We start from the raw sequence: 24519 nt of genomic DNA on the forward strand, positions 1-24519 counted from the left end.
CCTTCCTTCCTTCCTTCCTTCCTTCCTTCCTTCCTTCCTCTTTTTTGAATACATTGTCCAATAAGAATAAGTGTTTGTGTTGCACACAAGACCACACAAAACATAAGGTAGTCTTGTAAAAGAAAGAAATGAACAATTGGGGCAGGGTGGGGTTAAAGAAATACAGTGTTAAAACAGCTTATACATGCAGTTCACAAATGCCTGTGATATCTTTGGGGCTTTGGAGGGTGACATAAATTAACAGCAGCTTGGCATCCTCCTCCTAAGTGCCCTGTGTGCAGTGCAGTGTCTCTGGCACAAAGAGCCGTGTGGAGCAGCTGCTGGTGGTGCCTAAGGCTCCGCAGGGCCATGTTGGAAGGTAATGCCTGGACCGTGCAAGACAGAACAGATTGGGTCTGCCTGAAAACACACAGCAGGCTCCTAATGTGGTCTTACATAATGTAGAAAAGAAAATAATGGAATTGTTAAATATAAGCTGCCTTTGCTTAATAAGATTAGCAACACAGTAAAGGTGAAATATGATTCCACGCAGGAGCTATGAGAAAGCCCGCAAGAAATGAGGATTTTTTGACTTTTTATAGTATTTTGTTTTGTTTCAGTTTTTACTGTTTTATTTCAGGGTTTATTGGTGTGTACACTATCAAGAGTTTGCATTATTGGAAAGGACAGTAAGTCTAGACAGCAGACGTCTGCTGTGTTATCTGTTAAGGATGGCAGAGCAAGTACTGAGCACAGTGTTAGTGGCAGAACTGAGGCAAAGAGAAAATCAGACCCACAAGACAAAAACTGTTAGAACTAAGTAAAGGCCACGTTTTCCTCTTGGTTTCGGAAGTGTAAATTCACTGACACTGCTCTTATTGCTCTGTGAAACTCAGAGAAGGGTTTGTCCTACTGTCCTCGTTAGCTGTGTTGACTTGTATATTTTTATTTGCAAGTGCATCTGTAATGTAGTTGCAAGAGGTGACCACTGGGAGGTTTTTAGCTTTTAAAGACAAGAGGTTTTCTGAGGGAAAAGGAGGGGTCTATGACGACTTCCCCCCAACCAGTGCCAGTGTTTACTGTGAACATATTAGTCTCATAGACAAAGGAAATAATGAACGGTCGTTTTTTAAAGTTGCATATTGTATAATTTTAAAGGTACATCCTTGGTACACACTTACATGAGTGAACACTCAAAGACTGTAGCAGCTAATGGACAAGCCTTCTGTGGTTTATATGGTTTGAACACAATTTTGTGCTGTCATGTGTAAGGAAGAGAAGACTCTGCCTTGATTCATCTTGTGCCTTTTTACCTTGGGAAAAAAAAAAGGATGCAAAATATGGACAGGACAAGTCATGGGGCTGCTTTTCTCTTGAATTATTGTGATCACGAGTGGCCATAGCCAACTGGTCCAGACTTGGTCTCAGCTGCCTTTGCACATTTTGCTCTTTAGAAGTCAGTTCTAAGAGGAGTAACTGTTTTCTCCTATTTTGAGCTGCAATAAGGAGAGCTGTTGAGTATACAGCCTGTGTAGGCTTTGTGCTTGGAGAGTATCTCCAAAACACCTCATGTGGCTCCTCTGTCTTCAGGTCTCTGACCCTCGCTATGGACAAAATGGCTGAATGTTGCCTGCACAGGCTTTATAATGCATGAAGGTCTTTCTTGCATGTATAAATGTCATACCTATATGTGAACATCATAAAATATACTCAGATTTCTTGGTTTATTACTGTTATTACTTGTAATATATTCATAACAAAACCAAGCAAGCCTTAGCATCACTGGTCCTGAAAGCCTGAGAATTATTTTGCAGGAGGGTAGGAAGAGGGAAAGAAGGAGCTGTTGAACAAGAGAGGGAGAGGAGTTTCCATATCCCATTTGTTCTGTAATTTGGGAGGCAGTAATCATTGGTGTAGCAAGGTAGAAGGCTTACACAATGGTTCAAATTTCATAAGCATAATAAAAGTCTGGGCACAAAGCAGCACAGTCTTATTAGCAGAGGAAGTGAGGTCAGTAGTCTTCAGCCTCTTAACAAGATGACAGAATTTATGAAGCATCACAGCAGCAGGATGTGGTTACCTGCAGACTATTCACATAACAAGCCCACCGGGGTCCTATAGTTATCACCCTTGAATTTGTTTTCCTCTCTTCATTTTCTTTTGTCATCCTCCTGTTTCTTTGGCCTAGCTTACTGCACTGGAGGAATCACTTTATTACCTGTGATGGCTTGTTGGTGAAATTTTCTTGTGGATATTTTTATTGTTATTATCATTAGCTAGTTTGGTTTAGCTGGCTCCATCGGTATGTCTCTGATGATAGAGCTGCTCACAGTGGTGTGCAATGAACTCTAAGTACTAGTCTTCCAGGAAATCTGGTATTGTTTTTCGTTCTGAGGTATCCTTTAAACCTGGTGTGAGACAAGTGCCTCAAATATGCCCTAGCTGAGGGTTCATCTTAAAAGACATCCTTATTATTGGCGATCTCAAAAAGTCTTATGAGCTTCTGGGAATAAAACCGTTGTCCAGATATTATCAAAAAGTAGGAAAAAAAGAAAATAAATGGGTGCTTTTAAACCATCTATCCCTCATTAACACGATGTAGAAGGTAGCTCTGTAACAGTCTTTTCCATGTGGAAATAATACTTTGTGTATCTTTGACACCCTTCATTTTGAAGATCTTAGCGCACATTGCTGTACTTCACTAAATTACCTTCCAGTGGTGAGGGAAGTTCATTATCCCTCCTTTCTTTTATAGAACAGGAAAGTGAGGCAGGGAGATGAACAGCCATGACCAAGGTGGTGCAGGTACAGTAGGTTTAGGAATAGAAGTGGACTCCCAGGTGCTGATCTTCATCCATAAGACAATCAGTCCTGACTCCCTGTTTCTAATCTAACTTACTCTGTCCTACAGGATTTTATTTTTTTTTTTCCCCTCCTAATTAGGAAAACTATGCTTTGCATCTTGGAAGCACAGCTTCCAGGTGGGAATAGTATTTGTCAGTACAGTGTATTTAATTATTTATAACTACCTTCTTTGTCTGATGGTTTGATTGTTATTTATTTTATTTTCCACCAGAAGGTTTGATCACTTAAGCGGCCTGAAATCAAACATTTGGCAGTGTTTACAAATTATGAAAATGGTTTCTGATTAAAGTGTTCCACGGGGAGATTAAAGTTTCAGATCAGTACGTAAGCCAAGGGCACTCTTCTGAATCTCTGCAGAGAGAGCTGCTCTGTGGCACGTGCTGTGTATTCATACCCATGCTGACACAAGGTGCAGGCTCGCACACTTTCCCTGTGGTCTTCTGAGGGCTCTGTCTTCAGAGTGCTCTTATGGCAGGGGGCAAACCGAGCCCCTCAGCCAAGTCAGATGCAGGTCGCAAGGCACCCATCAGACAGTACCTGACAAAAGGGCCGCTCCCAGTCGCAGCTGAAAGAAGTGACAGAATCGTGCAGACATCTAAAGTTTATTTATTTTGTGGATACACTCTGATCAAATCTGAAAATCATTGCAGCATCAGTTAAATCAACAATGCTTCTAGCACCATGATTGCAAGAAGCCAGATGTCATTTCACTGTGCAAGATAATTAAGGGCTATTAGAATTAATCTATTTATTCTGGTTTTGTCTGTGCTGGTCTGTGGACCAGTGTTGATTCACAGACATCAGAAGTCTTATGTTCTTGGCTTCCCCTCTTAAATTCCTGGTGCAAAACATTGAAGTATAAGATGCTTTCCTGGCATTAGTTTCTTTATGAATTGGAAATCCATGTGATCCATAATCTAAATATGTAAAATAGTCTGCAATGTATGCTGCAAACCTCCTAATGAAATGTGTTACACTGGATGATTGCTTAAAGAACACTTGCCTTCACTTACGGGTCTTACCCTTGTAGGTGTTTTTCTGATGCAGTTCTCATCAGCTCTAATGATTGAGTAGGTATTGGAAAAAAAACATTCTTAAACATGCCTGAAAAAATAAAGGCAGGGATTTACACAACTGCTTTTTCCCACAATCCCATGAATAAGACTTTCTGACAATAATGTCTAGCCAAATTTGCTTTTGCTTCAGTCCCCTGTTCAAAGGCAAAGATTGCTGGAGTGCCATCACAGTTCCATAAAAAGAAGTAAATGTCTACAGCTGGTAGGAAAAAGAGGCTGTTGGGGTGATATCTACTCAAAGTGAGGGCTCTGTATGAGAACAGCAGTTGAACTGCTGGAGATGACAGCCATAGGAATTGCCATCCCCTATAGAATGCTGGAGGACCCCATAGAGCTCATCTTTCCAGGTAGTCTTTAGACAAACATGAGTCAAACAATGGCCTTTTTTGGAAGATGGTGTGAGAGGGAAAGAAAGGAGTATTGTTGTGGTCACATGATGCTGGACCTGGCTCTGTCTCAAGGATGAAGATGAAAGCATAGTTTGCCCCATGCTCCCTGGTGCTTGGATGGAAAATCAAAGGGAACCATATTAATTTCAGCTTCATTGAAAACACACAGTAGAAAAAACATTCATAGTTGGCAAATGAAAAAGTTTTAAATTGATGATGGAAGAAACATTAATTTCCAAGCTTCTGAGCGAGCTATTAAAATCAACAGAGTAAAGACAAAATACCTGGCACTGGAAATGAAAGGAACAGTTTTTGCATCTACTTAGTTAACACTTGGCAAAATGAATCTAAAGTAGTGGTTTCAGATTTCCGTGTGCACTAACTGTGCCAACTTTTGTTCTCGGTGTTGCCGTGATAGATAGTTCATCCCACTTGAGAAGCATTTTTGCCTCTAACTTTTTAAATCAGAAGTAGATTTAAGCAAAAAGCTAGATCTTGTATCAGCACTGATATGTGTTTCTTTATTTTGTACTGTTGAATGGCCTGGGCTTTTCATTTAAGTACACTATTTTGGAACAAGCTCATCTCCATTTAATTGACATTGGAGTTACTGCAGTAAATCTAGTAACGGTGTTTGCCCAGTATTTATGTAGTGTTTTCACCCACACCTCTCAGCTGGCTTCCTCTGAGGGAGAGCGAAGTGATGAGAAATACACTAATTCTTTCCCCTTGCCCTCCCTCCCCCTACCAAACATCAGTATCTGTGGCTATACATTAGCAACCAATTTCACACGATAAGCAGTGTTTTCATTATCATCAACATTTTCTTAAATCTCTACAGTTAAAAGTTAGCTTTTGCATTGTTTTATGAAAAGGTTATATATAACTGAAGAAAAATATAAGAAAAAATAATAATTGTTGTATGGAAACTTCACATAAGCTAGTTACATCACTGCCAATATGTTTCTATACAGGTATATAATATATACCTATTAGGATACAATCTCCTGTGAATTTTCTGTATTTTTAGAGAAAGTTCTGCAGGATTCTACTACAACTTTCAGAAGGATAACATTAACAGCAAGTGTATTTAATAGTTATAACAGCTTTAGTTCTTTTTTTTTTTTTTTTGTGCATTAACACATTGCTGAATTTGTTTAAAAGACTGAGGAACCTGGAGATGACAAACAATGAGAAGAATGTTTTGTAGCATCATTCAGGTTTGGTATAGCTAAACACATGCAGCTGATGAGACCAAAACTCTTATTTAAAATGATATTTCATTATCCTGAATGGTAAAATTAAGGCAGTGTTGACTTAAGGAAGGCAAATACTAGCTTCCTGTGAATTTTTTTGAGAATTACTGGTTACAAACCAAATTCAGCTTGTCTTCCATTATCTGGTCTGGAAAAGCAAGTATTTCATTGATAAGGGTAATAAGGTACTAGTTACTGCATCAAAAGGGCAACAACATTCTATTCTGACTGAATATGCGGACAGCAATAGCGAATGATTTTTAAGTAGATTTTTGGGCAACTGTAAATTCATCCTTTCGATTTTGTTCCTTTTCTGTAAGTGGGAACTCTTGCTCCATGTAAGTAAATACGTTATTTAAGTGGAAGTTGTTTTCTTAGTTGCTGTGTACCCCTTTCAAATTAAAAATAATTAACCTTGAAGAAGCAACTTAATAGCTAAAGTAAGGTCTAGATGCAGTTTGTTCAATGGCCTGCTGTTACCTCTTTTGCGGTGTCCAAAAATGTATGCAGTATCAAGCAACACGGGGCTTCCTGATGTGAAAGCCGTGAAGTGGATCGTGCATTGACTGGGCAGAGTTATGCAGCTGCTTTTCTGGACTCACCCAGCCCTTCACCCATCCCCCTGTTGAGCTGGGGATGGAGCTTCATCCTAGCACAGAAGTGTGACTGGCTTTGCAGCCTGTGAGCGAGAAGTGCCTGTAAAATCTTCTCACTACGTCTGCCACCCAAATTTTCTACTGATGAGCAGTTTATCTATGTGGATAACCAGGTTGTTTATTTCAACAGTGAGCCAGAAATTTAGGTAGGTGGAAGCACATGAGCACTGAAAGAGCAGCTAAATCACTGTTGCTGTGCGAAGGTGATAGTCGCCAAGCACAGCTGAGACAGGATTAGCACCTGAAGCAGCAACATGTTTGGCTGATGAACTGTAGGGACAGGAGAGAAATCTGATATTCAGCCTCCCTCATTTTAGTGCAAATTAACAATGAGCAGTCAGTCAGTCCATCCACAGCAGATGACCAGCTGGTCACCTGCTGTTTAACTTTGGTTTTAATCTCTCTGGAAGTAAAATAAACTAGAAAAAGGGATATAAGCAGATCACCTTAAACTGACCACTGTAAAGCTTACGAAAAGAAAACAGTTATGGATACTGCGGTATGTTTTGAAAGTCACACAACTGAATACAGCCGTTCTTATCTATGCACAACAAATAATAAAAATCATGGCAGATTCTTAAAGACAGCAAAACAGAGCTACTGTGAGTCAACAGCAGGCAAATGTAATGGACCTTGCTAGCGGTACGTACATTCAGGAACAGTTTGTGATGTGACAGATTACCAAATTAGAGTTTGCTTCTTGGCTGTTCTACAATTTCTCATGTGGAGGGAGTTGTGTAGTCTCTCTGCATTGATCCCTTATCTAAAGGGAGAACACCTCCGTATCCTGCTCACCTATTGAGGTTAAAGCACCTCCTCACCAACAGTGACCTATGCTGGGGATTGCTCCTGTACCACAGCTATTAAGCAATATCTCGTGTCACTTAGAGAAAATTTTTTAGTCCATTTTTATTGTTCAGTGACTGAAGAAGGGTGCAGTGTTCACCATGATACTGCACATGTGTCCCAGCTGGTGAGGAACGGCCTTCAGTACCTTGGAGCTGCATAGGGACTGAGAGCATTACAGCCCTTGCAGGATCAGGGGACATGTTTTGTTTTGTACTCTTCCCCACCTTTTTTGCCATTGCTACCATTTTTAATTTTTTCATGGCTTGGTAAAACAAGGAGAAGTTCAAGCCTATATTGATGATAACAGGGCCCGTGGTTAATAAGGTTGAAGCCTAAGGCACTGCTCCAGCAGAGCATTTGTGTGCATGCCTGGCAGCAAGGTAGAACTGCCACTTTTGCACCTGGTTCTCATACTTGCTGTTGTAGTTTTATTGATTGTAAAGGAAAGGACTGGGCTGAGCTGCATTTTTCCCCTTTCTCCTTCTAGTGTACAGATTGCTGTTCTCTGAGACATTCCATGGCCTGTTCTCCCTGCTGCTCAGCTAACTTCTCTAGCTGGAATTTGTGCACTGGGAACTGAATTTGCAGCTGCTTGAATCTTGGAGTTCTTAACAGAAAACAGAGTTTTCTCAGGTCTACCAGTTTTCAGAATAGACTGGAAGTGGAAAATGATAGAAACATGGATATAATGAGAGTCAGAGAGATGAAAGCAACCAGTCATACCAAGATACCTGGTGGGCATAGTACCCACTGCTGCTTCCCTCAGTTGAGGCTGGGGAAAAGTGACATTGTCCTTTCTCATTCTCAGGACACTTCCAGAAGCTCAGCATCAAGGCCAGCCTTTTAAACCACAAACACTTTGATCCACTATTTGATTGTATTGTTTAAAAACCCCCAAACACACACATACACAAAACCCCCAGTACATTTCACTTACAGTAACTTCACTTTTAGTTAAGGAAACATGACTCACTTCAAAGACTCTTTGAAGAGACTTCTAATAATTCCTGATCTTCAAAGAACCATTGCTGAAGCTATACCTGGATAAATATTTCTTTGTCAGAAGAGCCATTTGCCGTAAACAATTATAGAAGATGCAACTGCAGATCTATTATCTGAAAGAATGCAAAATCACCCTTTGAAGCCACCAGGCAGTTCAACCCGTTCCTTTTGACAAGACTTTACTCCAAAGCCTCACATAGCCACCTCGCTAGCAGAAATGGCAGGGCACCCAGTGGGCTGGGGACCCGTAGCGCTCTCAACTGCGGGACAGGATTCTGCACAACCTCTTCAAAAACTTCTGAGGCTGTATATTGGTGCAGTGTTTTTTCCACAAGCATTGCTACTTTGAGGCACGTCAAACACTTAGTCTGCATAAGTGCTAAAAGTTGTATGTGCAGAGAGCACCCAGCCTTTGTCTGATGTCCCTTATGAGTCATGGTCATTGTTCTCTGAGTCAGCAGACTGTTGTTTCAAACTTAATTTCTTTGTGTCGTTCATCTGTTTCCTGTCCCTTCGACTGTGAAATCTTATATTGGGTTGTGTTGGGCTTTAAATGATAATTTTTTCTCCATCAATTAGTTTCTTTCAGAGGAGTTCTGCAGAATTTTTCCCCAAAAATGGGAGGCTATCTTAAATTCTGGTCCATGGGAATGTTCTTATGGGCTCAATATGGTCTGGAAATCCAGTCTGCAGGAATACCATGCCACTCAGTTTGATTTTCCATTCCAACACTATTCTGTTAGACAATCTGGGAGAAGTCCTGCTCTCTGTAACTAGAATACTGCTTTTATCTGGCTTAAGGAGTTAATGTTAAGATCCTGCCCCTGATCTCTGATAATTATGTTTTTGCCACCCCCACCCCCCCCCAAAAAAAAAAAAACTCAAGGTGGTAAAATGAGTTGTTTACCAGATCTAGATATCGCTTGCTTGACACCCAGCTTTTGGCACTTACATTGCCCTCGGACTATGTTATGGTGGGTTTTTAATTGCCTGTCTTTGCATGAGGGTCCCAAGACAGCTCCCTGATTGATCCCCTGGGTCTTGATGATACCCTGACTCCAGTTAATGTTTCAGCCATCTGTACAATATGAGGCCTAAGGTCCCATTTGAGCTGAGGAAGCAAATGGCTTATTAAAGTCTAATTTCTCCAGCTTGTTCTTGCCTTTGGGCATTTTAAATAGGTTAATGCAATTTTTACAATACACTCAGGGAACTTTACTTACAGAGTGTTGTCATAAACTAGAGGAAAATAGCCCCCAGATTATCTTAAAATAGGAAGTATTCCAAATATACTTGCCCTGATATTTAGCCAAGCTCTCTACTTAGAACAACAACTTTTTCTTTTCTTTTTTTTTTTTTTTCCCCTTAAGATTTTAGTGGATTATTGTACATTTTAAGGTTTGGTAAGGAAAAAAAAAATGACAGATTTATTTAATGCAGTGGATCATTTTTCAGGGAAGTTCCTGTATTCATCAAAATGTGGAGACACCACAGGCACCATATAAATTATGATGGTTTTCTTCTTAATACTGCCTTTTTATTGCCTATATTCTTTAAAGTGAATTTAGTGCTCATGAAAGATGCTGGATACGACAACAGTAGAAAGTGAAGTCCTCTGTTTATCTGCAGAATTGGTGCAGAGGAGCATTGGCAATGCAAGTTTCTCCCCATAACCCCATCTTTGTTCAGGAGCTGAAACCTTGAGGAATCACCTTTAGGAAGGAGAAGATGACTTGGTCTCCTTACTCTTTCTGTCCTTAGCCTTTCTGCTGAAAGTGCAAATAAAGTTGACATTTGGTGCCATCCAAGGCTGTAGTCTTTATGATCTTCCAGGTCATAAAGGTATTGGGAGACCACCAGTTTATTACCTTGACTGTGTGGCAGATTGCTTCCAGTGCAGGCTCCCTGTGGATATCTGTGTGTGAATACATCTTCTATACATCTTCTATAAGGTAGAAAACACTCAAAAGCACCATTAAAGAGTAATGATTTTTGTTCTCTGTATTGACCTAGACTGTATTTGAACCAGTGATTTAGAAATAATATGTTCTCTATCCCATTACTAATATCTTCAGCCACAAGATCAGCCCATCCTTTTTTTTTTTTTTTTTTTTTTTTTTTTTTTTTTTTTTTTTTTTTCACAAAGAGGATGCTAACATATGTAAAACAACTCACATTTTGCTCTCAAAAAGAAAATTTGAGCATATGCAAAAACACATTGGGTATTTGGCTAACCTACCCCCCATTACCCAGAGAGTATACGCAGGCTTGCATTACACTGTTCAGTGTGTATATTCAATCTTCAGAAATCTGCATTGAAGAAACAAAAGGCATATACCTCATTAGAAGAGAATCAACAGGGCGGAAAAAAAACCCAGGCCATGTCAGTTCAAACACAAGCCCAGATGCTTAAGTTAGTTACACTTTTCAGTTTAAGGCAATGCAAATGGGTTCTCCATTACTGGGGAAGTGGAAAAAGGCATTAGGCCCTTGAAATGGCAAGAGTCAACTTCTATGTTCAGTCAAATAGGAAAAGGTTTAATGTATGATTTTCTCCTTTTTAGTCCATTGTACGTTGTGTCAAGGCACTGAAGAACATCTATGCAATTATGCAAACAGGAGGACAGAGAAAAGAGTAGCACAATAGTTTGTAGGATAAAATTGTTTCTTATTCCTCCTATCCCTTCTTCCTCTTTATACAGAAACAAACATGCACACAACATTAGTAAAATAAATCAGACATTATGTGGAGCTTATCCACAAGAGCAGATTCTAGATACAAATTGCATCCCTGAACGTTAATTTGATCTTCTGCCAAGCACTATAGAGGTCTTAAGAATCTGAGTTTATATTGTGAATAAGAGGCGAAAAAGGAGTCCTAATTTTTACATTGTTTTCATTATGTAAGCATTTGTGGGCTTACTTATGTTCCTTGCTTTTTGGAGAAAAATGTGATTAAACTTTAAAATGTATATTTGTATTTAAAATATAACCAGAGCCATTCCCATACTTATGCAATAATACATTAGGCAGAGGCAGCAGGCAGTTGATAGTACTTTCAGTGAATACAGTCAGGATTGGGATTTGAAGACAGAGCCATTTCAGTTTTCCCACTAAAAGAAAAGATTCAGTCATTCCCACTGTCATGGATCAGACTGCTTCTTTCGGCATGGTTGCATCAGAGGGGAATTCTTCCTGTTACTTGACAGAGGGACATTTTAGTTTCATTTCAGTTTCCTGCGTAGGTAACCAGCAAAGGAAGAGAAGATACAAGGAAGACATGAAAAGACCCATTTTACATAAATATTGTAAATGCACAGCAGCATTGTGCCTAAGTTATCCCCTAAAGGACGTCAAGAAGGAGTGAGTTCCTTAGATCATAAGTTTCTTTGAGTCCTTAAAGTAGTCTGAGGTCTGTGACAGCCATAGAAGTGACCTGGGAGATCAGGAAGTTTGCTTTCGCTGCCTCTTGACCATCCATTTGCACCACTTAACTCCATATCTCTTATTATAATGTAAATGCTTTGATACTGTGGCTAAGCATAAGCCACTTAAAGAAGGATCATAAAACGTGGGGTCTTCCCTTGGGAAGTCTGCCATGGCACCGCAGCAACCAAGAAATTACAGTTAAAATTTAAGTTTGAAAACCCTTCATGCCATTGTTTCTCATAGGTATTAGTTCTTCTTACTATCTGCTTGGGTACCCGGTGTATAGTCAACATGTATTTTTCTTAAGGAAAGGAAGTGTCGCACAGCTTTTGTGGATTTTCCTCAGTTTTTCTTAGCTTGCATGCATTTTTAGTTAATTATCTGTCTTTTAATGTTTTTGGTTTTGTTTTGTTTTGTTTGTTTGGTTTTTTTTATCCACAGAGAGAACTTTTTGCGATTATCTGCAAGCCTTTTTAATTCTTGAATACAATTCTGAAAAAAAAAAAAAAAAAAATAAAGCAGGTGCTTCTCAGTTAAATATGTCAAAGTTTTACCCAGCTGTTAGACAGTAAGTCATAAAAAGATTCCTGTGAGGTAGGCAGTGCATGTTATCTTTTATACATGCAGACATAGCGCTGTTGTACCACCTGAAATTCCATCAGGCTCCAAGCTCTGCAGAAAGTGACAAATGCTAGACAGGTATACGATTTATAATGGATGAGCTATGCAAGCAAGCTCTGGGAGTTGGATTGGATTTGATTACAAACAATAATATGACACAACCCCTGCTGTGGATAGTCCGCACATTGTGAGAGGCAGTGCAATCAGACAGCGTGAGCACCGGACTGCAGGCATGATCCAGAGCCCTAAATCCACCTTTGCAGTACACCCACTGTGTGGCTTTGGGAAAGCCTTGTCTGATCTAACAGTCCTTTCTCCAATTCCCTCTCTGTTTGTTGAGCAACAACATGTTAAACAATCATACCTCACTAAGCCACTTCAATGCAATTTATAGCTCAGCATGATAGTAGGCTTTGGAGAGGCTTTTTAAAGGAATTATATGAAAAGACAAGAAGTTATTTGAATAATTTTGTACAGTTGCTGGCAACAAACTTGGAAACTTTTCCATGAAGTAACTTTTCTCCATCAACAAAATTTTCCCTGAAGTTATATCTACAGAGCAAGAATGCATTTCCAGTACAAAAGTGAATGGTAGAGATATTCCTGCATCAGCCAACATTCAAGTATTGAGCAGTCCTGAATGCAAAGCTTTGCCGCTCCTAGATGGGGAAAGAAAAAAAAAAATAAATCTCCACATCAAGCTATTGTCTGATAGCGCTGGGCATGCCCAGAGAATTTACAAACTTGGTGTTTTCCAGGTCAACTTCAGACCGTCTTCATTCATTGCACAAATCAGCTTGGCTGAATGATTGCATCTGCTCACTTTGTCGATGCACAGAAGTATGCTGGTGATGGCCGTTGGACATCAGTTACATTAGCAGCTCAGTAGGACCTGAACCTGCAGAATTCTAGGTTAAAAAAAAAGCTTGAGGCATTTTTTTTCCCCTTTTTCTTCCCTCTGGATTATGTCCCTCGTTTTGTGTGTTGGCAAAAGAAAGAATGTGCAAATCAAAATGTCCTTTAAACGGAGTCTTAGTCTTACGGAGAGGGGAAGTTTAATGAAGATTTAATTTTTAAGAATGTAATTCAACAGCGGATCAAAGGCATGTCTCGTTAATGAAACTGAAGCCTACACTGTTAGGATAACTGTTCTATCAAGTAAATCCCAACATGGCAACAATATCATCTTTCCTTCTTAAGCAGATTCATACATTTAGTAAAACTGCATTTCAGTAAGTGTGGATTTTTGTCCAGTGGTAAACAAATAGATCAGTACTATTTGTGTGTATCTGTGCTTTAGACTGTAATTTTGCAAGGCTACGTATATGTTTTCAATGAAAGCATCCTGAAAGAAAATCATATGCTCCGTGGGGAACACTAATACTAATAATTATTAAATATTAGTCTTTGGATTGCTCTGAGCTCCATGCAAACACACAAAACAATAAACATTTTGCCATATAATGTAACCACCTCTTCATTTGTTTCATTTCGTCGAGCATCTTCATTTATTTTACACTTCAGGCTTCTTTACCGTTCTCCTCATGTCTTGTATGTTCATTTTAAGAAGTCCAGGCTGTGATGCTTTTTAATATTCTATCAACAGATATTTTTTACATACCATAAGTTCAATCATAAGATCATTGACAAAAATTTAACGCTGACCTGATTTTGTACTTTTTTGTTATTGGAATCACAGTGATCTCTCTATCCTGTGTTACCTCATGTTATCTCAGATTGATACTTTTAGTGTTCTTTTAATTATTGGCCATACTTTGCAAATTCTAGCTGAAAGGCATACTTCAAGGAGCGAAATATGTTCTGTCCTCCAAAAATGTTTCAGTAGATTGCTTCTTCTCCACCTCAAATGCTTTTGCTTGTCCCCTACTACCCAGTACCCTACAGCATTCTGACAAATCCATTCTTCCAAGTGATGGCATTTAAGAACATCCTGTGGGAGCAAAAGAATTTGGGGACCATTGCAGTAGAAAAAAAAAGCCACTATATCTAGTTTGCTGTAGAGAAGTTTTTCTCGCATCTTGTCTGGTTGTGCACATAGGATGTAAAACCACCCCTTGTTCCTCTCTGTGAGCCACGTGCATTACAAGTTACGCTTCTGTGGGGCATCATTGCATTCATGTCTATATTGGAGCCTATGGAAGCAGTAAGGGCCTTTGTGTTTGAAGTCTTGGTTCTGGTTATCAATGGTCTGTCCAGACTGCTAAGCTGTCACAGGTGAGGAGGTGGCCTGCACAAGCTAAGGCGCTGGTCTAGATGAGATTTTTCCTCGTGGGAATGAGAAGGGTCTTTCTGCCTCTGTGTACGTACCTACAGATAGAATTGGTGAATATTCCTTGACATCTGAGGTGCTTCATGCTATGGTTAATATTTATGCAGTTGCTTTCTTGTATACACACCTCCATTGTTTGCTCTTATATGCCTTGGATTATATGTCCACTTACTACCTTCTTGCCTTTGGGGCATTTAGGTATGAGTTCTGATTGTGGTACTGATGGGAACGTACCTTTACTTCTCCAGGCTGATTTCTTTTGCGTGAGATACCATGCGTGGTTTTAATCTGATGGTCATTCTGTTTTATGTTGCAACACAAAACTTCCATCAGTAACTTTCCTGATGGAGAGATATTGATGTTACTAGCCCTCCTTCTCTGCATTATTCAAGTTGGTTTTTGAAGTCACATACACATGACTATAATTCTTCTAAAGGTATATTTGTAGTTCAATTCCCACCCCTGGTGAAAAAATTTAGAGCAGCTATGAGTATAGGAATGGATGACCAACAGCTCTTCCTACCAAACCTTTTACTTTTCCTTCATACAGCCTTTTCTGGCTTACCCATTCTGCCTCATCTTTCTCAGTTTTTTTTTTTTTATTTATTTTTTCTTTTGCTTATTCCAGTTTATGGCTCATTGATTTCATAAGTTGTACTAAGACCTCAGGTTCATCCCTGGGGCATAGACATCTAGACAGCTGAAATAGGGCTGTTGGCATGAAAAGAAAGTGGAGATGACTTGGCTTTATCTGCCAATCCACAAATAACTTGGTGAACAGAGTTTCTGGCCATGAAATCTGAATGTCGTTTTAGAAATTACAAATTTGATTCATTCCTAGTTTACTTTGGCTTCTGCTGATGGAAACTAGAATAGAGAGTGGTGTTGGCAAAGCCGTATACAGAGCACAAAATAGTTCAATGACCTTATAAGCTGTTCATCATGGGATCTTATAGCCATCTAACACAGCCCCTAAGATGTTGATTAAAGTGGGTAAGGCCACAGACCCAGGTGACTTATTCAGGGTATAACCTTAGAAAACATCAGGCTCCTGTAATGTTCTGGCTACTGCTTAAAGCTCTTCTTCCATAGTGACATCCCTGTGGCACACTTCTTGCCTTCCTGAATTTAATTAATGCCTTAGTCAATTTGAAAGTGGCTCTTGGAGATAAAATTCACTTCTCTGTGGCAGCAGGTTGATGCGAGCCACCAGTTTCCAAGCCTCACGTGTGAAGCACATGCTAGCAAAACAGGACAGACCTTTACTACCAGGAGTAGGTGAGCAGTGTAAGTGCACAGAATACCTATCCTATTTCACAAGAGGAACTTTACGGCTTTTAGATGCAAATGATAATGAGCAGTTCTAATTTCAGAGACACACACATTTTGTTGGGTAATTTTGCTACCTATGCATTGCACAAGAAATCCCCAGCTGAATGTTTTATTTCCTGACACCTGCTGCATAAAGGCATGACAAAGCTCTTTTCAGAGCATTCTATAATTTACAACTATGGTTTTCTCCTCCTTTATATAACAGCACCGGTTCATGTAATGAGTTCTTGGCATGCTGTGTACAGTGACATCCTGTTCGCCTCTTCTCCAGGCAGGCAAAATTCCCATTGGCTTCACTGGTAAACTTGTCTGAGCAAAGGCTGCTGCTCAGCTCTGACACCCTTCCAAAGGTTTGCTTTCACTGCCTCCAGTGAAGTCCAACTCTCACCACAGAACTGCTCTGGCAGAACCACAGGCTATTATTGACGGGATTGTGTTTCCTGCCACAACCTGAAGTCTGAGGCCAGCTGACCTCAGTGGGAAGCGTGCCTCACAATGTGGCAGAACCAGAACTTAATCCAGAATATCTTTAACACAGTAGCTATTATGAAACCTACATAACTCCCTTCCCTCTCTTCAATTCACAGCTACCTCATCCCTGAACTCCCAGCTTCAACAACTTCAGCATCTTCAGCAGCTCCAGCAGCAGCAGCAGCAGCAGCAGCAGCAAGGTCAGCAGCAGCAGCAGCAAAGCCAGCAGCAGCAAGGTCAGCAGGCACAGACTCCACAACCACCCCAGCAGACCCAGCAGCCACAGCCACAGCCGTCAGCGCCACCGCAGCAGAACCAAACACAGTCCCAGAGTCAGAGCCAACCACCTCCAGCCCCACAGTCCTCCAGCTCCCCTCAGAAACCCAGCCAGTCACCAGGGCATGGCCTTCCATCTCCTCTTACTTCACCAAATCCATTGCAGGTAGGACACTACATACAAATCTCTAATGGTCTAACAACAGAAAGTGCATACTCACCTGCTGCAAGAGGAAATCAAGCGAAGGTTACACCTTCTGACCACATGGGCTGAGAAATTCTACCTCGTATTGGTTAATCCGTACAAGCGTGTAGCTTACAAGAGCTATAAGGCCTGATAAGCCAGGAAAGCATAGATAATGACGGTCCTAGTCTACTCCTTTCTGAAGAGTAAACATCTTTTGCTCTTAAAGGCTGTATCATAAAACCCATAGAAAACTGGTTTTTTTTTCCATGGATTCAGCATGGGACTGTGGGAAATGGTGTTTGCCCAGCGGTCACCCTCCACGTATGAGGACAGCAAAGTTAGATGTTCACTAGCAGATGATCCTGACTGTCCGTAAAAGAAGCAGAGCTTCTGCTGGTGGACATGTACAAGGGATGGATAGGTTGTCCTTCCTCTTGAAATCACAGTCCTAACGTTTATCCTGCTGAGAATCAAATATTTCTGTTAAGAATCTCAGTATAGACTCCAGAGCTAAGAATGCAAGTTAATGCCTTTCCTAGATGCTCACTCCAATGACAAGTTTGGGTTTTAATAGATCTACAGCTGTGGCACCCACACTAATGTTGGGCTCTGCCCATCTTGGAATTCCTGGGCAGAAACAGGAGAGGTCTGATCCAGTGGTTCTAATTTCTTATACTTGAGTGTTCTTGCGCTACACGTGTCATGCTATATCCACGTCCTGCAAGAACAGCTTTGACTCTACTCCCAAGTATGACTCTGAATAAACACCAGGGTAGTCTGTGAAGTGAGCAGAGTCTCTTTCACCTGGCAGTGGAGCTGCACTTAGAAACCAGCAATTCGCTTTATTCTGTAAATTTCGAGACCCCACTTTAGAGGTTTTATCCACATGGATGGATTTGGCTCCGTTTCCTACAGAAATTAAACTGCTTTAGCTTAATAATTAAAAAATCCTTTTTCAAACAATTAAGGGAATTGGTTTACAAGAAGCTGCGTTTGCCGTGTGGCCAGTTAAACCTGCATTAATCTGAGCTTCAACTAAATTGCATCAAATCTGATTTTTTAATGGTTTAGATAATAGACTTAAAAGTCCACAAGAAATGTGTCCTTCCTTCCTGAGCTTTTTCTTATATTAGAGCATAATGTTTCTAGAGCTTCTTCTGTGTATTGTCTTAAGGGCTACTTAGGCACCACTTAATGCCCAGTCTATCATGCTAGTGAGTGCTTTGGGACTCTTTAGTATGCAGATTATTGACATACAGAGACAGGACTATTTCCAGAGGAGCTTCTGTTACATTTTATTGTCTTGGTGGAGCTGTAATGTATTCACACTAACTGTATACACTATATGTTGCTCAAACTGCCTGCTAAATAGTGTGCTTCAAAAGGCATTCAGTTTTCCAAAGAAAGCAAATGCACTCATAAATTAGAGTTGGGGTAGGAAGGAAGTAGGATTATCTCGGCGAACATACCTCAAGAGGGTTGTACGAACACTGAATCTGAAGTCTTAGCTTTCATATAGCCTCTGGTCCCAGTGTAAATCTCAACTGAATCTGAGTACTTCCAGTCTCATCTGTGACCTCCAGGTACAGGCTTGTAGAAGCACTTTCTGCTGTTAGCTCTCAAGGGTCGCACCTCACTTGCTGAAGTACAGCAAAAGTAAGTAGAACAAATAATTCCTTGCACGGGAAGTGCTAATGTCAATGTTTTCACGGAGATACCTTGGCATGCTTATCCTCACAACTACCCTTCTGAGGGCGGTCTGGATGTGGCAGACTCAAAAGAATTGGAAGGAGGGAACCAAGTACGCTGAGGTGGTTTTAGTTCAAATGCCGTCCCCTAAACCTTTTGGGATCTGGGATTAGCGTTAATGAAAGACACTGGGGTGAGAGGTCTGGCATACCCACGGGCTGAGCTCAGCCACACCACTAAGCCAGCTGCGTGACTGGGACACTTTCAGAACAACAGTAAAGGAGTTAGAAGTCATTAGCTGTCAGCTTTGGCTCAGCATTAAAGAGTTACTAATAAATTGAGGGATAAGTATTTTTAATGTTCTTTCCTCTCTGATCCTTGCCATGAAAACTGAAAGTTTGCTCACAGATACAAACATGCTGCGTGCTGACATCCAGAAGAGAAGCCAGATTCAGCACGGTACTTCAGGCCTTGCCTTAGCAATGTGTGTAGGGCCATTAGTTTGGCCTTCTAGCCATTTCCACAGCAAGTTTAATACTTCTCACACTTACCTAAGAAATACTTGAGAACTTGAAACATGCTCTGTCATATGCCTGAGAATCGTGAGACTCTTTGATATGCAAACAAGCGACGCTCAGAAATGTTTCCAGAGGAACTACTGCTGCACTTTATATGTGGTTGAAGGATGTGTCCAGGTACTTTTCTAAAGCAGAACAGTGGTAAGATCTCCTCCATGAAATTTATCTTTCCATTCTAAATCCTGCAGAGATAAACTGTTTTACCCCCTGTACTGGGTCTGGCCATCACACCCCCATACATCTAGCTTGGGACTGGATCTGGTACTGTTTTCTTCTGCACAAACATTAAAAAATTAAAAAAAAAAAAAAGAAAAAAAAGAAAAAAAAGAAAAAAAAGAAAGGAGAGAGCACATGTTTGGCAACAGTTGATATATCCGGTTCGTAACAGCTGCTTAGAATGTGGATTTTTTTAATGTCTAATGCTTTAACTTAAAAATCGACCCAGAACAAAATTCAGAGATATTATGGCCTCTAAGGTAATGTTCTTTATGAACTAGAATGAAATGGGGTTTGTTTGGAGAATATTAAGGGAATAAAAATCAACTAAGTTAAAGTTTGACAGCTTAAATTTCATTTCTGAATTCTTGATTTTTTCATGTGGGCTTTATCCTCTTACATTATTCAGGATCTGTCTGAAAGATATTAGTTTAGAACAATGCAACCTCAAAAAATTGTCATGGAAAGTCAGTAATTCAGAAGGATGATTGTGTTTGTTTCAAAAAACTCTGAAGGATAACAGCAATTACATCTCAAAATGTACAGATGCTGTCATGTCCTTCAGAAGGCAAATTAAATGAAAGTGACTTGCTTAGGTATACCTGGGTGAGGTACTTCTGCTAGCTGATCAGAAATTAATAATACCAGTGCAGTGTACACCAGCTAAAAGTCTCAGAACGATTCTTGTCAGATTGTTCTGTAATACTCTCCTCTAATTTTATCACTATTCTTTACTCACTTCACTGGGCTGGACTGTAGTTACAAAACTATTATTTTTAGGAAGTCTTTGGCTGATTGTGTAGAAAAATGAAAAACCTCACTTTAGGTTCCAGGGCCTGGATTCTGTGCTGACATTCGTGATGATGCTCCAGATTTACTCTGGTAAAAGCAAAGCACTGCATAACCAGGGTCATCACTGATTTGCAAAAGACAGCAAACCGGAGGAGAATTTTTCCAAAGCAGAGCTGTATTTCAGGAGGTGGTGGGTCAGGTAGATGATGAAATACTTTCAGCACTTCATTTTAAAATTGTGACGTTCCTCACATAGTATGGTTTTTACTTTCATTGTGTCAATTAATTGAGACAAAGAAATCCAGAGGCGAAAGACAACCTATCTCAGGTTGTAAACTGGGAACTTTGAAACCTTTACTTCTTCTACTTCTCCAAATATACCTCTCCTGTGAATGTTTAATGTTATTACATGGCAAACAATACAGGTTCTTGAATGGTCAGCATGTTGCAACTTCAAAGCACCGTTAGCACCTCTTACAGAGTTTCCATTCAATTAAGTCTCTGGAGCCATAAGATCTTGATTATATGGTGTATAAAATCAGATGAGCCAAGTACTAAGTAGCCAATTATTCTGCTTGACTACCAGAATAAGGCACTTTGTATCAGCAACACATATTTAAGTGGCTCCAAATGGAGGTTAGTTTCTGGTGCTGACACTCACTGTATGTTTTAGATGAACGCACCCACAGCCAGATCTACAAAGGGATTGCTGCACTGTAGGAAAAGAAGAATTCCCAGTGATTTCTACTGTTCTGTTCATGTGCGAATAGGAACAGACAAACAGGAAATCCCCCAGGGATTGCCCCACTGTAAAATTATTCTGACCGTTTTCAGAACTCTTTCCTAAAGCACCTTTTTGTCATAGAAGCCTACCCACAATAACTGCAGCTGACGGAAGATGATGTGAGAAGAAAAAAATAATAATAAGAGGAGGGAAGAAGGGAAGTGAGGAGATGACAACAGCAGAAAAAATCTTCCAACTGATAGCAAGCTCTAGGATAGCAAAACCAGAACCTCCTTCAGATTAAATTTTCATACTAATGTTAAATAATGTATTTGGAACCTCAACACTTTTATAACAAAGGAGGAGAGAAAAGCAGAAAGGCTGAAACACTCAGCTGTAAATGAGGGAGAAAGTGTACACAGATGCCTGAGGCTCCAACAGTCACAAAACCAAACCACCCCTTCCCTTCCCTGCCAACCTCATTCACTGGTTACCTTCTCATTAAGGAAAAATCTACTTTAAAAAAATCTCGTTGTTTACTGACACTTTGATAAATTTATGTATATTTAAGATACAGAAGAAACAACCAAGTCTCGGCTGGTTTGAGGAAGGCAGCTGGAGTAAGTTTTCAAGGACTATAGTCATGGGCTGTCTTTATGTCTGCACTCATATCCAAGTCATGCTGTGTTTTCCTCATGCTTATTGAATCCTGAGATCAAGAAAACTTGATCAAGATTATGACACCAGTAATCTTACTGAGCATTTTTTTTTGTTTTACTAAAATTATCCAGCCTTTCTTTCTGCATACGATACTGTGCAATGTATGACTGTCTGAATCTATTCCCAAGTTACTTGGTAATCAGTTTGACAAAGAAATATTTTATAAATGGTGAGCAAATGTAGTTCTTTGAATCCATTTTCCAAAATTTCCTAATTTTTGATATCAATAGGGAATGAGATATTGCACGTCACGAGGCAATACGTGATAGAAACACGTACAGGGGGCATTTATTCAGGAAGGTTCATGCCTATCACCTGCTTAGAGTGAGCCTGTTGAAGTGCTGATCTTAGGTGGGTTTCCAGGAGGAGCTAGGTTCTAGGAGGTCTCAGCTCTAAACTAATAGCATGGAAACTCCCCTGCAGTCAGCTAAATTGAGTTGAGCTTGGTGAACTGTTGAGAATTTTTTGCATTTTTCATCCCCTGTTCACTTCAAACAGGTCCAGAAAGATTTAAACATCTGTTCTACTGACAGGTTTAGATTTCTGAGTATTCTTACAGTATTTTAATGATTTCTGTGGGTTGATAAAGGTGATTTCATGAGTGGAAGAGGCAAGTACTCGTGTAAAAATTTCCACTAGCCAGAAAATCATGGTCATACTGATGTACCACACACACACATGCTTATTACCTGTTGCAAATGCTGTTATGATTCAAGTCCCCTACTTTCGTTTTTGTACTCTTCTTTTTGCCACTGCAGTAGTTCTGTGAACCACGCGGACATTACTGTTCACAAACTTGAACCTTGCTTGAGAAATTGTTGCCTTTGAGTTTCTGTGCATCCAGGGCCTCCTTTCTTCTTCTTCTCCTCTCACCTTTTCTGGGCACTTCTGTGATCCTCCTCATCGCTTCTGGGTCTGCAAGTGGCTGGACCACTCTGATATAGCAACATGGCAGTTTGTCCTAGGTGAACACTCGGGCATCTCTGCACTGTGCTGTACCATGCTCCCTGGGCCCGGTGCACAGTGCAGAGACGTGCAGGATGGTTTCCTGGTACGTCTAGCTTGTTCGAGAGACGCTACTCTTTGTGTCTACCTGAAGATGCATGGGCATCATTTCCATGGAACAGTTCATTTCAGTGATATGTAGGACTGCATCCGTCCACCGGACTGAGTAGGGTTTCACGTCTTCTTCTCAGACGTCTTCCTTCTCCCAGCAGCTCACTGCTTTTTGGGGTCTTTGAGGCACTGGGACTTCACACTGTAGAACTGTTGAATACTGCATTTAAACAGAGCAAAGAGGTGTTTAAGGGTTCTCAAAGAGACTTTATAAGCAAGTCTCTTCATTCCCTGAGGAAACCTTCTTGCAGTTGGAGCACCGGCTGCCTGGTCCATCCAAATATACTCTGCAGGTGTTGCTATTTTCAGAAGCACAAGAAGTACTGGTGTCTGACTCACATTTAAAGCAAAGGAAATTAATCTTTGAGCAAAACAACTGGCATTATTAGCACCCAAGGGGCAGAAGCTGAGGCTAATATAGGAAACCATTTGCTAGAGAATTCTCTGAAGGAGAGGGAAGTAGAGATGTTTGCCCAGCAAGCTCTGGCTTCTGAAATGGGAGCATTTAATAAACTCCCTAAAGCAACTGAAGTATTTAATAAATGGGGAAATAAATAAATAACATTCTCCCAGGACAAATTTGGGAAAGGATCCATATCCCATAAGGTCTTCTATTTCCAAAGCCTCTCTAGGCAGAGAGAAGAACCCGTGGGGATCTTAGGGATAGAAAACACTGACACAGCCCCTTATTTACTCTTCTAAATGCAGTGGATCTGTTTTACTAGCATTCATTTTTCTTAATTTCTCTTTTCATTCATATTTCCAAAATGTCCAGGGAAGTACAAAATATCACGAAGCATTGCTTTATTTTTCTTCCCCATTTTTCATACCCCTCACCTTTTTGTAATAAATAATTTAAAAAAAAAAAAAAAAATTAAAAAAAAAAAAAAAAAAAAGAGCAAAAAAGAAAAAAAAAATTGCAAGTCATCACAGGTTCCTAGTTCTGTGAGAAAAAAAAAATTCTACAATTTTTCTACTTGGAAGCAAGTGGACTAAATGAACACGGAGAACCTAGGGCTTGTTGAATCTAATTGAGGAGCAATAGTCTGGGAGTGGTATAGTCCTGATGTAAAATCACTCAAGGCTCCTTATACAAATAAACACCTAAAAGAAAGAAAGAAAAAAGCTACAAAAAAAAAAAAAAAAGCCACTCCAGTCTGTGTTTTAAAGTTTAAAAAAGTCTTTTTTTGGCAGTACTGCCGAGATCTATCAGTGTCCACTTGTGGATTTTGTTGGCTATTTTAGCAGATGCAGTTTAAGGCAGGTGTTTAAAAAAATAATACTACTTTCTCTTTTTTATTTGTAGCCAGAATGTTTTGAGAGAGTGACTAAGCACAGGCCTGGAGATTATGAAATTTGCTTAAGTGTTAATGGGTTGATTGCTGAGTTACAGCCTGCCGTCTTTACTGGAAATTGATTGACTGGTGCTGCAGGTCTTCACACTTGACGCTCGGATTTGACTCGAAAATTCTGCCAAGTCTTTTACTCTGAAATTTATCTTAATTAGATCTGAAAGACCTGCCACAGCAGAATAGTCACACCGATTAAAATGAAAAACAGGAGAAATTACTGATCAAATTAATCATAATGTCGGGTTACAGCTGTAGGTCTGATGTAATTTGCCACTCCAGTGAGTTACATCGGCCCAGGCAGAGGAAAGAGAGCTGGTTTTACGCTGATCCGTAACACCAGGCAGCTTCGGGCAGCCCATCAGTACGTTTATTCCATTCTTTCTCTTGGCTTATTCTGACCTTAGTGCTGCGACTAGAAACAAATTAGGCAAAAGTAAAAAAAAAATCCTTTTATCCAAGGGGTCACACAGGAAACATGAGCTTTCAAAATCCTTGGTTTATTTTTCCCCTTTCTCCCCCAACCTTCTACTTTTGTTTGAAGTAACCAACAATTAATTATGTGGAAATTAGAAAATTAAGAGGTCAGAGGTTACCACCTCAGGAACAAGTCAGAAAATGGTATTTCTAAGAGCTCCTAGTGGGGTAGGATATAAG

At 40.1% G+C, this 24519-nt stretch overlaps 1 protein-coding gene across 6 annotated transcripts in view; it reads left to right on the top strand.

The window, feature by feature from the left end:
- The window catches only part of POU6F2 (POU class 6 homeobox 2), a 317306-nt gene that overhangs the window by 197000 nt on the left and 95787 nt on the right, over positions 1–24519 (top strand). For all 6 annotated transcript variants that reach the window (XR_003397925.1, XM_026843964.1, XM_026843960.1 and 3 more), the window contains exon 5: positions 16332–16657. Coding sequence is in view for 5 of the 6 variants with exons in the window: in XM_026843964.1 (XP_026699765.1) it covers positions 16332–16657 (326 nt within the window). In the remaining variant the exon portion in view is untranslated. The remainder of the gene's footprint in view (positions 1–16331; positions 16658–24519) is intronic.

The sequence above is a fragment of the Athene cunicularia genome (assembly GCF_003259725.1).
Source record: "Athene cunicularia isolate RWA chromosome 2 unlocalized genomic scaffold, athCun1 chr2_part2, whole genome shotgun sequence".
NCBI classification, from domain to species: Eukaryota; Metazoa; Chordata; class Aves; order Strigiformes; family Strigidae; genus Athene; species Athene cunicularia.